Consider the following 13,370-nt stretch of genomic DNA (forward strand, 5'->3'; position numbering starts at 1 on the left):
TAATCTCATACGTTAGTACGAGCATTGTTTTAATAAGTAATTTATAGATCTATGAAATCATTTAAAAAGGCTCCAGCAACTGAAGTATTACGTAGATCAAGAACATTCCAAAAGTTGAAGATGGCATCAAGTGTAGTGCGAACGAAAAGGGATAATGTGTCCCCAGATTCACAGTTGCTGTCAAAAACATCCTGTACTCTTGCTTAAGTATCATACTGAATCACGCATTTTTATTACAGTTGTGGATGATAAAAAGAGAGTCAAGAATAGGAAGCTTCAAGATCCATGTGACTTCCCCATGGAAAAAGAGTTTAGATTAGAAAATTAAGAAGGTGGTGGAGCAAGATTAGTGTATAGAGATACCAAAGAATTTTGTTTGGTTCGGTTTGATGGATATGGTTTCTATTGTGTTAAAGAAGTAATATACACCTCTCTACCCATTTGTCTTTTATGTCTGCAAAATTATGCAAAACACTCGTCTGATTGATGGTTATTCATGTGATCTTCTATCATGATTATGATTGAAAAAGATTGGAGCTCGACAGCATCTAAATACCTATAACATAAAATTCGTCATTAAACCATAATTACCATTAAAAGAGAGAAGTTTTTTTGAAATAAACTTTTGGCTAAGCCTATTACCTCTTCTCTCCCCTATTCTGGCATATTTCACTCACTGGCCCAGAAAGATTAGTTGGTTTATGCAGAGGGGTAACTCCCAAGCAAAGCAAGATGGCACTGCATAGAGATGCTTAAGGGATGTTTCCTTTTTGTCCTCCGTATCGAAGTGTTTTGTGACCAGAATCTTCACTGCAGGGATGTATGGTCCATAATCACCAATGTAATGATAACAAGTGAAAAAAGCTTATTGGCAGGCAAATGCAAATGGGCAAAAGTAAAACTGGTTTAACTACTACTGCAGACAAATCAAAATCCACAGGACAGAGAAAAACAACTATCCTGTAAGATATTAGAAAATCCACCCTAGTGTGCATCAGGATTAGAGAAACATAATTCTTTTTATGGTAAATAACCAAAGAAGTTGTGATCATCAGATCCCCATTCATTCAATTCCATCAAAATAATATATTAACATTGTCTTTCTTCTCCAAATACAAAAGATTGGAATGTAGATAAGTGCAATTGTTCCATTACAATTGAATGAAAGAACAATCATGCATATCTCTTTTCCCTTATATTAAAATACAGCCAGCTTAAACTCAGATATTGTATAGAAACATCACTTGCCCAATTGCCTGTACACAGTCAGTTATGACAGATCTTTATAGCATGCTCACTGGCAGAAGTAAGCCTCACTCTGCAATGCTGCATTTGATCGCAGTGATGATTTCAAATACCTTCATGACTAATATTTGCAACCTCACTGCCTGAACATTCAAGATCTGTCACTCGGTTTGAACTGAAGTCCAACTTCAAGCCAATTTATAGAGCCATAATTGACATGAAACGTAATGCTGCAATGATTAGAAAAATAAGTCGATTGAAACAATCATTCATTCACCAATCCTTCTGATTTCGGTCATTGTTGAGAGTAGAGACTCCATTGGCAACTGCAACACACTGTTGGCAGGATTATTGTTGATGTGATTAGCCCTTTGGGACTGAAGGAAATGGTGTGATCTAAGAGGGGGAGGAAGGATCTCTACTTTACCGAGAGGAGGTGCACAGAGATCCATTAGCCCCTCCATAACCAGTACTGCTCTGTTCATAGTGGGTCTCAGAGATGGATCCTTCACAATACACCAAAGCCCAAGATTGATCACATTCTTAGCCTCCTTGACCTCAATTTCATTTCTCACACGATGATCAACAAACTCCATAACTGTCCTGGAGCCAATCCCGTGAACAGATTCATGTAGCGAATAATACTCTGAATATGGTGTATCAATGCATCTGCACCCTGTCAAAATTTCTAACAACACTACTCCAAAACTATATATGTTTGCAACTTCTTCGTCCTCTTGTTCTGTTTTTTTCTGCCACTGAATAGTACTATTGAGCTGCGTTCCAGGCCCCAGATATCCTGCAGGCTTGGCTAAGCCGAACCCACAAAGCTTGGCAGAGAATCTTTCATCTAGAAGAATGGTGTTTGTATCAATTCTTACATTGAGAAATTTGTTACTACAATCCTGGTGAAGGTAGGCCAAACCTCGGGCTAGACCCAGGGCAATCCTCCTCCTCATGACCCAATTTAAAACATGGCTTTGATGGCCTGATTTCCCAGCAGGAGTGCTAAAAAGTCTTTTGTCCAGACTACCCATTGCCATATAATCATAAACCATCAGAAACTTCGAATTACCAACACAAACTCCACGCAATCGAATGATATTAGGATGGTGGACTTGTGATAAGACAGTTGTTTCATTGCGAAAGCTCTCAGAATTTCCCTTGTCATAAAGCTTCACCGCTACATGGGATCTGTCAGGAAGAATAGCCTTCCAAATTGAAACTGAACAGACAAAACTTGCAAGCCTGAGTTCGAATCCACAGGTAGCTTTGTGGAGTTCTTCATATGAATATTTCTTAATGTATGCAGGCAAGCTTACCAGAGATTTGATGTCACTGCCCTGAGGCCGGAGAAGGAATCTACCACTGAATGACCTCCGCGATGCCACAGGCACATCGAATTTTGTTGCATCATATACATCACGAGTTCTGAAGGACTCGGGAAAATCTCCATCTAGAGCCCTTATGATGAGCCCTTCTTCTTCACTTGTCACTCTCTCATCTGCAGAGATTCCTTCAAAGAACTTAGTGATTTGCTCTCTGTCAAATTGTCTACAAGAAATCCAAACTGAATTAGGCTTCTGAGGACTAGGAATTCTCAGGACCAGCAATTTCATATATCTGAGAAACTTTGAAATCTCATAAAAGTGGGGACGATTTCCAGGATTGCTGTCCCACCATTTGTAGATATAATCGGCCAACAAGGACGGACACAATGAAGAAGGAAAAACAGGCCTTTGGCCCTGCCTTATGCTTGCATACAGCTTGTCATCAGGAATGTCATCTTCGAAGGGCTGTTTGCCTGTGAGAATTTGATAGCAGATCATTCCAAAGCTGTAGACATCTGCTTTGTATGTACACTCTTTTAAGTTTTCGCCATGGGCTTCTGGTGCCATCCAGTAAGAATAACATGTTGAGGGCAGAAACTCTGATAGTAAACTTTTGGTCTTGTTCAGCCTGGATACAGCCATCCCCATATTCAAAATCTTGACCCTGCCATGGCCTTCCTCTCTGAAATCCTTAATGCAGCTGGGTTCTATTAGGACATTTGAAGGCCTGAGATCCAGATGCATGATTCTCTGGCTATGCAAATACTCCATCCCTCTGGATATCTGTAACATTATATCGAGACAAGCATCTAGAAGAATTGATGGCTTCTCTTCTAGCAACTTGACCAGATTGGAACTAACCATTTCTGTGATTAGATAGTACCTGTCCCCATCCAAGCAGGCACCAAAAAACTGCACAAGGAATGGACTCTGCAACCTTGTTAAATCCAGGGCTTTCTTCTGAAAGCGTTCATAGCCCTCTGAGGATATCTCTTTCACACCCACCTTAATCCCTAGCCATGACGCCTCACAGATTTCGTCACAGTCCATGCCCACAACATTCTGAGTTTGATTTTTCCACTTCAAGTCCCGGGGATCGATCCTGAGCCACTCGGGAACAGTTAATTCAGTTACTCTGGCTGCCTCATGCAAATTACTCCAGGCCTGCAGTCTCTGTGCTAAATACTTGGCTAAGCGGGCCTTGTTTTCTTCCTCGTTGTTGAGCATAATTTTTGCCAGTGCATTTTTGCTTTCATATTCCTTCCATAACCCATTCAAAGTGCTGACCAGCTGCTTCTTATCCACATACTCGTCATGAATGCGCAGGGGACTGTTCATTTCTCCGCCAAATTCTCCCATTCTTCTGCAGCAAACTTCATCATAATAGGCCTCTTTAGAATCTGCAGCATAAACAAGGCTCAAATCCAAACAAAAGACGCACCACAGCAAGTCGTGCATATGAACGACATGGGCCTCGCCTGCAGCACCCAATGTTAGTGCCTTCTTCCACCACTCGGGACCGGAGCAATACTGCAAATACATTTCTGCTTCTCTGATAACACGGTATACTTCCTTCCAAGCTCGCTGCAGGATGATTTTAGCACTTTCCTTGTATTCCTCGCGCTCTCCAGCAAGTGGGTCTTCTCTGCCTAGAGAAACCCGTTTGATCTTCCCACCTGCGCCGCTTATTGGCGGCCACCCAAATTCGCAGAACTTGGAGAGCTTTGCCAGAAATGCTCTGCACAGATTGTCGGATTGAGATTCATTGAATTTAGGTTTCTTTGCCTTGTCAAACCGCACACCTCGCATGCATTCTCGCACCTGCCTCTGCCACTCCATTTTACTCCTCTGCTAGAACAAGAATCCTTACATGGGGAAGAGTAGCTCAGTGTGGCTCACTGGTAGAGAATCCAGCATGTAAAATAAGGGGTTCTAGGTTAATTAACATGATATCAGAGCTAGATTAGGAGTAAAAAGCACAGGCTTCACAAAGAAACTTTAAATCCTTCACCAAATATGTGAGTGGTGAACTCTTTGTTTCAAAAAGTTCAAAGGCCTAATACTAGAATAGTAAATAAAATATCAATTCTGTTAAGACAAATACCCCACTCTAAACACTAAATCCAAGCAGATGAATCCTCTGTATACCCAATATTAACTAGATGCTTACTCTCCAAACTGTCTCTTTGAAAGATCAATATAACATACATTAGAACTGCTAAATCCTTGGACAAATACCATATCCATGCTGCTTTTCGCATTCAAGCTCACAACTTTGAAGAGCGGCCAAAATCTGGATTCATGAAGGGTAACAAACTACTAAAAGGGTTGAGTTCAAAGCTCTGCCATGGAGAAATTCTTCAACCGACCTAACTCTAAAGCCTCAGTGTTCTCGCCCAATTAGGCTCCTACTCAGAGGACAAGTCCGACATGGAGAATCTACAGACTACTTAAACGGTGCACAGTTCAATACTGTAGACAGTAGACACCACGTGAGCTAGCCTTAATGTCTCATAAAAGCTTCAAAAAACAGAGCTCTGTACTTCAGTCATAGACACCTTGAAGTAGAAAAAAACAACCACCCCCAGACACATAAAACCCACTCTTCTAGATGAACACTAATCAATGAAAACACAGGAGGCAATCCTGTTTACAGAAAGTTATGCATTAGGGATGATTGTTCTGGGTGTTTTACGTGTTAAATGACCAAGATTCGCGCTTCATAGTCCATCTTTGTCAGAAAGCGGTGATTGGGCTTCAATAAGTCCTAGACCTTGCACACCGTACCCCCACTTTCATTGATGGCGTCTGCAATGTGCATGATCCTATAAAACCAGAAGTCTGGTGAAGGAAAGTTAGATGCAGATTGTGATAAGGGGGGTCAGAGAGTCCAGACGCCTTTCACTATCAGTGGAGGCAGGGAAAGCCACGAGGATGAGCTGCTGCCACATCCAAACAAAAAGACGGTAAATGTTGGGCACAATCTGCCAACCACTAGCGAACAACTGCTGCAGACTGCAGATTCCTCAGTCAAGAAAGCAATAACTTTCTCACAACACACCATATGGCCCTCAATCTAATCTAGTTCTAGTACAACATTATTAAATTATTAACAATAATACCCAATCATATTCTTTTCTCATTTGTGATCGGGACATGAGAGCTCCTGCATACAAAACAGCCGGCAGGAATTGTAAGGAAGTGGTAACTTAATCATGGGTAAAAATTGTAGGGAGAAATCAGAGCTGACCTGTCAAGTTTAACAGTCCATGCAGACTTGCAGTGAAGTTGCCCACCGATTATCTTTCTAACAGTCAAGTAAAAACACCTTTGTGCAGACATCACATTGACCTTCCAGAAGAACGCCATTGTTTGGAAAAGATTAAAGCTTTGATAATTTCAAAACGCCATTATTACCTATGTGGGTGTACATTGCATGTTGGTCGATTAGGACATTTTACCTCTTATTGGCCTCAAAGTTCTCCGGAAGACTCGAAGAACCCTAGTCTATAAAAGCTAAAAGACATTAGGTCCAAATAGTCGTTGCCGGGAGGGACTCGTTTGAAAACAGGCCATAGTCGCGCGAATTTCCTGTCAAGAGTCTTGTAAGGAATGGTGTGCATGCCCTCCAGCCTCTATGGAATGAATCTACACCTTCCCACATTTGACGACTGTATTCCCCTTTCTTTTTTATTTGTTTACTGTAAAATGTAGTTAAAAACTCTTGAAAGACCATCGCATTCAAGATAGGAATCTTTTAACCAACCGTCAAATAGTGTTAGGGTCCAAAAAAACAAATTTAATTATATTAATTGTATGAATTTTAAAATAATATGTTAAAGTATAGTCGTAAATAACATATCAAAAGAGAAAACATAAAAGTTCTTAAGAAGTAAGTTATTGATCATCAAGATAGACATGTTTTAGTCATCTAGTTTCCACACATTAGGATTATCTTCACTATTTGATTTGCACTTCCAACTTGAAAGAGCATTGTCGCAAGTTTATTCATCTTGCAGATCCTCAAGAAGCTAATCATTAGCCTCAGAAGGAGCAACGACCAATACAAGTTAAGGAAACTTGCTAGTGTTGGCATTATGTGAACCAGTATGAGGACATAATGATATTGTATGTTGTCATTGATGTCAATATGTGATATGATGTGAACAGGCATATGTGATATGTGAGAAAAGAGAACCGGCATATGTGTGAACCGGCATTTATGCCAAAGTGAAGCGGTATATTTGTTCAAGGTGAACCGGCATGTAGTTATGGGAACCGGCACATGGAAGCATTGTATGACTACCGGTTGGTAGGTAGTTTCCACTTCAGGATTTTCGGTTGAAGTACCTCAAGCCTGTGTGACTCAATCGGTGATCTTTGTGTGATGAGTTAGCAGTATAACGGAGAATAGATCGTGTTGCCACGTAAGCCATGTGCGCGTGAAGGATCTTGCATGAAGAAGACTATCCCTATCCACCTTGGGAATGTGCGAAGTTTGTCAAACGGTGATAATGCGTGATGGGTTATCAGCCGCCATGAAATCGGTGGATAATGGACGATGGAGAATGTCTTGAAATCGATTCAAGATTGTTGCATTTAATGCAGTATGATTCAACGGTCAAGATTGAACCGTTTGAATTGCTTAACCTAACAGGTTTAGGGTTTAGGGTTTTTGCTACCGATCTGTCTGTTTCCTATAAGATCGATGTTGTGTTTCTTTCTAAAGTTGTTGGCAAAAGTTGTATGTGTGTATCCAAGGGAAGTGATACGTGATTCTTGCAAGACCAAAGGAGAGAAGAGATACCTGCAAAGTGAATGTGCAGAAGGTGAAGAGGAGCCAAAACGGATCTGCATTAACATTGAGTGTTGTTACCAGATCATTGTAATTCCTGTTGATCTTTAACCACTTCAACAGTTGTGAAATCCCTTAACAAGGTAGCCTTAACCGGCTTGATACAAATCCTTTAACAGGGTAACTCGAAGTTATTGAGTTCTGGGAAGCTATAGAGCTCTGGAGATCCTTTAGCTATTGAGTTCTTGAAATCCTCTAACAAGGTAACCCTAACCGGGTATTATAGCCATCCCTTAACCGGGTGATCCCTAACAGGATCGGTTCCTAGCAGAACCTATTATAATGTCTTTAACCGGACAAGGCTCTTAACAGAGCGGACTTCTAAAGAGTTCGAAAAGCAGCTTGTGGGTATTCATCCCCACCGTGGTTTTTCCCAGTTGGGTTTCCACGTGAAAAATATGTGTGTCATGTGTGATGCTTTTATCTTGTGATGCTTTGTTATTACCTGTTAAGCATATGATGGTTCTGTGTTTTATGCCTATCTATAAAACATATTGAACTAACTATTGTGAAGATCTGATGATAGTTTACCTGTTCATGCATGAGGGTGTAATGACACTATAGTATTGAGCTAAGAGGAAGGCTAAGTGAGTAACCGGTTTATGATTGTTTTAGTTGTTCTGGGTCTTACCAATTGCACTCTGTTTCAACCAGTGTCACTGCTTGCCAGTCATTTGGAGTATTTGTTGTCAAACCGGTTTTGGACTATATTTTGTCTGTACTGATTCACCCCCCCTTCTCAGTACCAGTTTGGTACTATTCGTTCATCATTGAGTTATCAATTGGTATCAGAGCGCTCTAGGTCCTCTGTGTTGTAAGCTTAACCGCTTGAGGTAAAGATCCCAGTCAAATGATGAAGAGGGAAGGTCCAAAGTTTAATAGGGAAAATTTCGGTATATGGAAAGATAGGATGAAGATATTCATCAGAAGCATGGGTGCTCAACACAGGAGTTATGTTGAGAATGTCTATGTTGTCCCTACCGGTGCTCTCACCGATGACCAAAAGAGAGAGATACAAGAAAATGGGCAAGTCATGGAAGCCCTTATTAGTAGTCTATCTGACATTGAGTTTATTGATGTTCAAGACAAGGTAAATCCCAAAGAGGTATGGGATGCTCTTGAAAATATCTATGGTGGTGATGAACATGTAAAACAGGCTAAGGAAGAAAGCCTGAGAGGGAAGTTTGAAGATATGCGGATGGTTGAAGGTGAGACCATCCAGTAGTATGGAATAAGAATCAAAACAATTGTTGGAGAAATTAAGAGTGTAGGTGGTAAAATAGAAGATTCCACTGTGGTAAGCAAAGTCCTGAGATCCCTATTGCCGGTCTATGCAACAAGGGTTGTTGTTATTCAGGAGTTGAGATCAATAGACAAGACTAAGGTATCCTTGGACTCCATCATAGCCAAGTTGACAGCCAATGAGCTAAATAGTTTTGATGGCGGTGTTCAAAAGATTGAATCAGCTTTTAAAGCCTCTGTTATACCACCTAGAAAAGGAAAAGAAGCTAGCACCAGTGGTGAACCTAGACAGAGTAGAGAAATGGATGATGAGGAGATTTTGATGGCATTTGAAGCTCTCCTTGCCAGGAAGCTTCCTAAAGGAACCGGTAAATACAAAGGTAAGCTACCTTTGAAATGCTTTACTTGTAACCGGATAGGACATATTGCTATAAATTGTCCTAATGGCGACAACAAGGACAAACCAGAAAGGTTCTGGAAATTCAAAGGAGGAAATCGGAGAAACTGGTTTGTGGCAGTTGATGAAGGTGTCACAGATGAAGAATCAAAGGATGAAGAAAATGAAGATATTGTGTTTGTTGTTGTCAAAGAAGATGTGTCAGACAAGAAGGCTCTTGTCTCCCGGTTTGATAATTCCAATGAGTGAATCATTGACAGTGGTTGTTCTCACCATATGACTGGTGACCGGAGCAAGTTTCTATCCTTGGAGGAGTATGGTGGAGGTGTGGTTCGCTTTGGCAATGATGCACCATGCATGGTCAAAGGCAGAGGGTCCATCTCTCTTAATGGAAAGAGCAGTACTGACAATGTGTACTGGGTTGATGGTCTCAGACACAACCTTCTAAGTGCTGCCCAGCTGAATGACAGTGGCCTCACTCTGGAATTCAAGAATGGAGCTTGCAGAATCAAAGGAAAAGATGGTGAATTGGTGGCCACCGGCATGCAGACCAAAGGTAACCTATTTCATCTGAATGCAAATATAAGTACATGTCTTATGACTAAGTTTGATGATAGTTGGATATGGCATAAGAGACTCTGCCATGTAAACTTTGATAACATTGTGAAGGCTAGTAAGATCAAGGCAGTTAGAGGGTTGCCGGTGCTAAGCGAACCGGATAATACCTTGTGCAGAGAGTGTCAATTAGGGAAAATGTCTTCCTCAACCTTTAAAGGTAAATCTTTCACTGCTAACAACTTGTTTGATCTTGTGCATACTGATTTGTGTGGTCCTATGAAAACTAGAAGTGTGCAAGATGATAGGTACTTCATGATTCTCACTGATGACTGCTCAAGAATGATGTGGGCCACATTCTTGAAAGACAAGTCTGAAGCCTTTGTGAAGTTCAAAGTTTTCAGAGCATTAGTGGAGAAGGAAAGCGGTAAAAGGATCAAGTGTCTCAGAACTGATCAAGGAGGGGAATTCACTTCCGATGAATTCAAAAAGTATTGTGAAGAATTTGGCATCAAGAGGCAACTGTCCGCCGCCCGAACTCCACAACAAAATGGCCTAGCAGAGAGGAATAACCAGACTGTGGTTGAAGCAGCTAGAACCATGTTGATTCAAGAAAAGGTAGCTCACACCTTTTGGAGAGAAGCGGTGAGCACTGCAGTCTACATAATGAACCGGGTACTCATCAAGAAAGGTAAGGACAAAACTCCTTATGAGTATTGGACCGGTAATACACTTGTGGTTAGCTACTTTAGGGTATTTGGTAGCAAATGTTACATCAAGAGGAGTGAACATCAGGGAAAATTTGAAGCTAAATGCGAGGAGGGAATATTCCTAGGATATTCCACCAAGAGTAAAGTGTTGGCATATGGACACTCCAATGAGACATTGTGTGTGATTGAAGGTTTTGTCATTGATGGCAACCTTGCAATCCTATGGCACCGGCAAGACATTATACCGGAAAAGCATTACACAGGCAACCTTGCAATCCTATGGCACGACAAGACATTATACCGACAAAGCATTACTCAAACATAACAGTGCTCCAGCATCAACAAAATCAATCTACATCAGCACCGGCACAGAAGATGTACATCGACACAGAAGGAAATATGTATACCGGCACAGAGGCTGACAGGATTTTTGATATGTAATATTTTGTTTATCATTGTAAACCGACTTGGCAAATTGTAAAATGACTCTTGTATATAAAAGAGATCATTGTAGGCATTTGTGGAATATGGAGAGAATGTAATAAATAAATTATAAGGCAGACCTAATGTGTGAATTGTAGGTCAAGGGTATATGTAAAGAACAGAGCAAGAACCGGTACTGAATCTGGCATTGAAGATGCTATTGTAAAACAGTACAAAATATTGGATTTGTGTAAATCCTCATTGTAAGTCAGTGTGACTTCTTGTTGAGCAGTGAGCTCTAGGCAGTTGGCCTTCCTGCATGTGCAGGCCCCTATTGTAAGTAATATTCTCTTATTGGCCAGTAAGTGAATATTGTGGGTCACAAATCCCACCGAGGTTTTTCCCACACCGGGTTTCCTCGTCAAACATCTTGTGTTATGGTGTTCTTTTCATGTGGATGCTTTTGATTTTGTTATTTGCATTAATTCTTGCATACCGGTATACTGTTACTTTATATTCTGCATATTCAGTTTTAAGAAAATTTCATAACTGGTCAGATACTGATTCACCCCCCCCTCTCAGTATCTGTGGGAACCCTAACGTAAAGCTCTCAAGTGTTATAACAATAGGACTCAGAGAACTATGGAAAGTATCAATGTAAGAGTTGATGAATCCTCTGAGAAAACTGAGGAAACCGGTAGTGAGCAAGCTGTAAATGAACCGGTTGCAACCTTCTGGGAACCGATTGTCAGTCAACCAAGTGCCAGTAATAGTATTTCTGAACTAGTGAATGCTGATATTGGTGAAGATGAGGATGAAGAGGAAACGCAAGAAGAACTAGTCAAGACCATTCCTCGATATGTCAAGTTGAATCATGATCCTAAGCAGATCATAGGAGATAAGGATGTAGGAATCCTTACAAGAAGAAAGATCAGAGAAAACTCATGTATGATCTCTGAATTTGAGCCTAAATCATTCAAAGAGGCTCATAAAGATGAAGACTGGATCAAGGCAATGGAAGAGGAACTTGACCAGATAGAGAAAAATGGTACATGGTCCTTGGTACCCAGACCAGAGCATAAAAATGTCATTGGCACCAAATGGGTGTTCAGAAACAAGTTGAATGAGGATGGCACCGTGATTAGGAATAAAGTCAGATTGGTGTGCAAAGGATATGCTCAAGAAGAAGGAGAAGACTATGGAGAAACCTTTGCTCTTGTAGCCAGATTGGAAGGAGTTTGTATGCTTCTTTCATATGCAGCTTTTAAAGGCTTCAAAGTATATCAAATGGATGTAAAATCTGCATTCCTAAATGGTGTACTTGAAGAGGAGGTGTATATTGAGCAATCAGATGGGTTTGCCCTATCTGAAGACAGTGACATGGTATGTAGGCTACATAAAGCCTTATATGGTCTAAAGCAAGTACCTAGGGCATGGTATGAGCACCTACATTCCCATCTTGTGAAGATTGGATTTGAGAGAACAAGTGAAGATAGCAATATCTACTTGAAGTCTGAAGGAGATCAGATCTTGATCTGTGAGGTTTTTGTTGATGACATTATCTTTGGTGGAGATGACAAGATGAGTCATGAGTTTGCTGATGAGATGAAGAAAGAGTTTGAGATGTCACTCATAGGGGAGATTAAGTTCTTCATTGGATTACAGATCTAGCAAATGAAAGATGGAATCTTTATCACTCAGTCTAAATATGTCAAAGAGGTGTTGAAGACCTTTGGCATGGAAGATAGCAAACCGGTTGGTACACTGATGGTGATCGGTTGCAAATTGTCAAAAGAGGATGATTCTGCACTGGTTGATGAGAAGGAATACTGATCAATGATTGGTAAGCTGCATTATGTAGTGCATAGCAGACCGGATATCGCACATGCAGTTGGCCTTACTGCAAGGTTCCAAAAAAGTCCAAGAGAATCCCACTTGGTTGTAGTCAAGCGGATTCTTAGGTATCTGAAGGGAACAGTTGACTATGGATTATGGTACCCATACAACAATGATTTAATTCTGAAAGTATTCACAGATGTTGATTGGGCAGGTAATGTGGATGACTGGAAAAGCACAACCAGTGGTGCATTCTTTCTCGGTGGTAGACTGGTCTCATGGATGAGTAAAAAGCAGAGTTGTATCTCTCAGTTTACAGCGGAAGTGGAGTATGTTGCAGCTTTCATGAACTGCACTTAGACAATCTAGATGAAGCATGTTTTAAATGGCTTCAAAATCCCTATATCTTAACCCGTAAGTATATTTTGTGATAACACAAGTGCTATCAATATTTCAAAGAATCCGGTTTTACATTCTAGAACCAAGCATTTTGAGCTTAAGTATCATTTCTTGAGGGAAAAGGTTCAGAATAAAGAGATTGCATTGGAACATGTTTCCAGTAAGGAGCAGTTAGCAGACATATTCACCAAGTCTCTCCCAAAGACTATATTTGTGCATTTAAGAGGTGAATTGGGGGTACTGCCCCTTCAAGAGGTGAACTAAAAGTATTTGTTCCACATCAGTTAGGTATTGCATAGTCAAATTTTTGTTGATTGATGTGTTGAAGGATGCTACTCCTCAGGGGGAGCAGCATAATGGAACAGGGATTCTTGTAC

At 40.7% G+C, this 13,370-nt stretch overlaps 1 protein-coding gene across 1 annotated transcript; it reads right to left on the reverse strand.

Annotated features, from left to right (window-relative positions):
- Positions 1-1,062: 1,062 nt before the first annotated feature.
- LOC131856253 (uncharacterized) lies at positions 1,063-6,003 on the reverse strand. The gene is made up of 2 exons (XM_059207742.1): positions 5,827-6,003; positions 1,063-5,742 (listed from the first exon to the last, which is right to left on the reverse strand). Exon 2 carries the CDS (start codon positions 4,413-4,415, stop codon positions 1,515-1,517), a length of 2,901 nt encoding a protein of 966 aa, XP_059063725.1. The 5' UTR covers positions 4,416-5,742; positions 5,827-6,003; the 3' UTR covers positions 1,063-1,514.
- Positions 6,004-13,370: the final 7,367 nt, after the last annotated feature.

The sequence above is a fragment of the Cryptomeria japonica genome, chromosome 7, assembly GCF_030272615.1.
Source record: "Cryptomeria japonica chromosome 7, Sugi_1.0, whole genome shotgun sequence".
In the NCBI taxonomy this organism is placed as follows: Eukaryota; Viridiplantae; Streptophyta; class Pinopsida; order Cupressales; family Cupressaceae; genus Cryptomeria; species Cryptomeria japonica.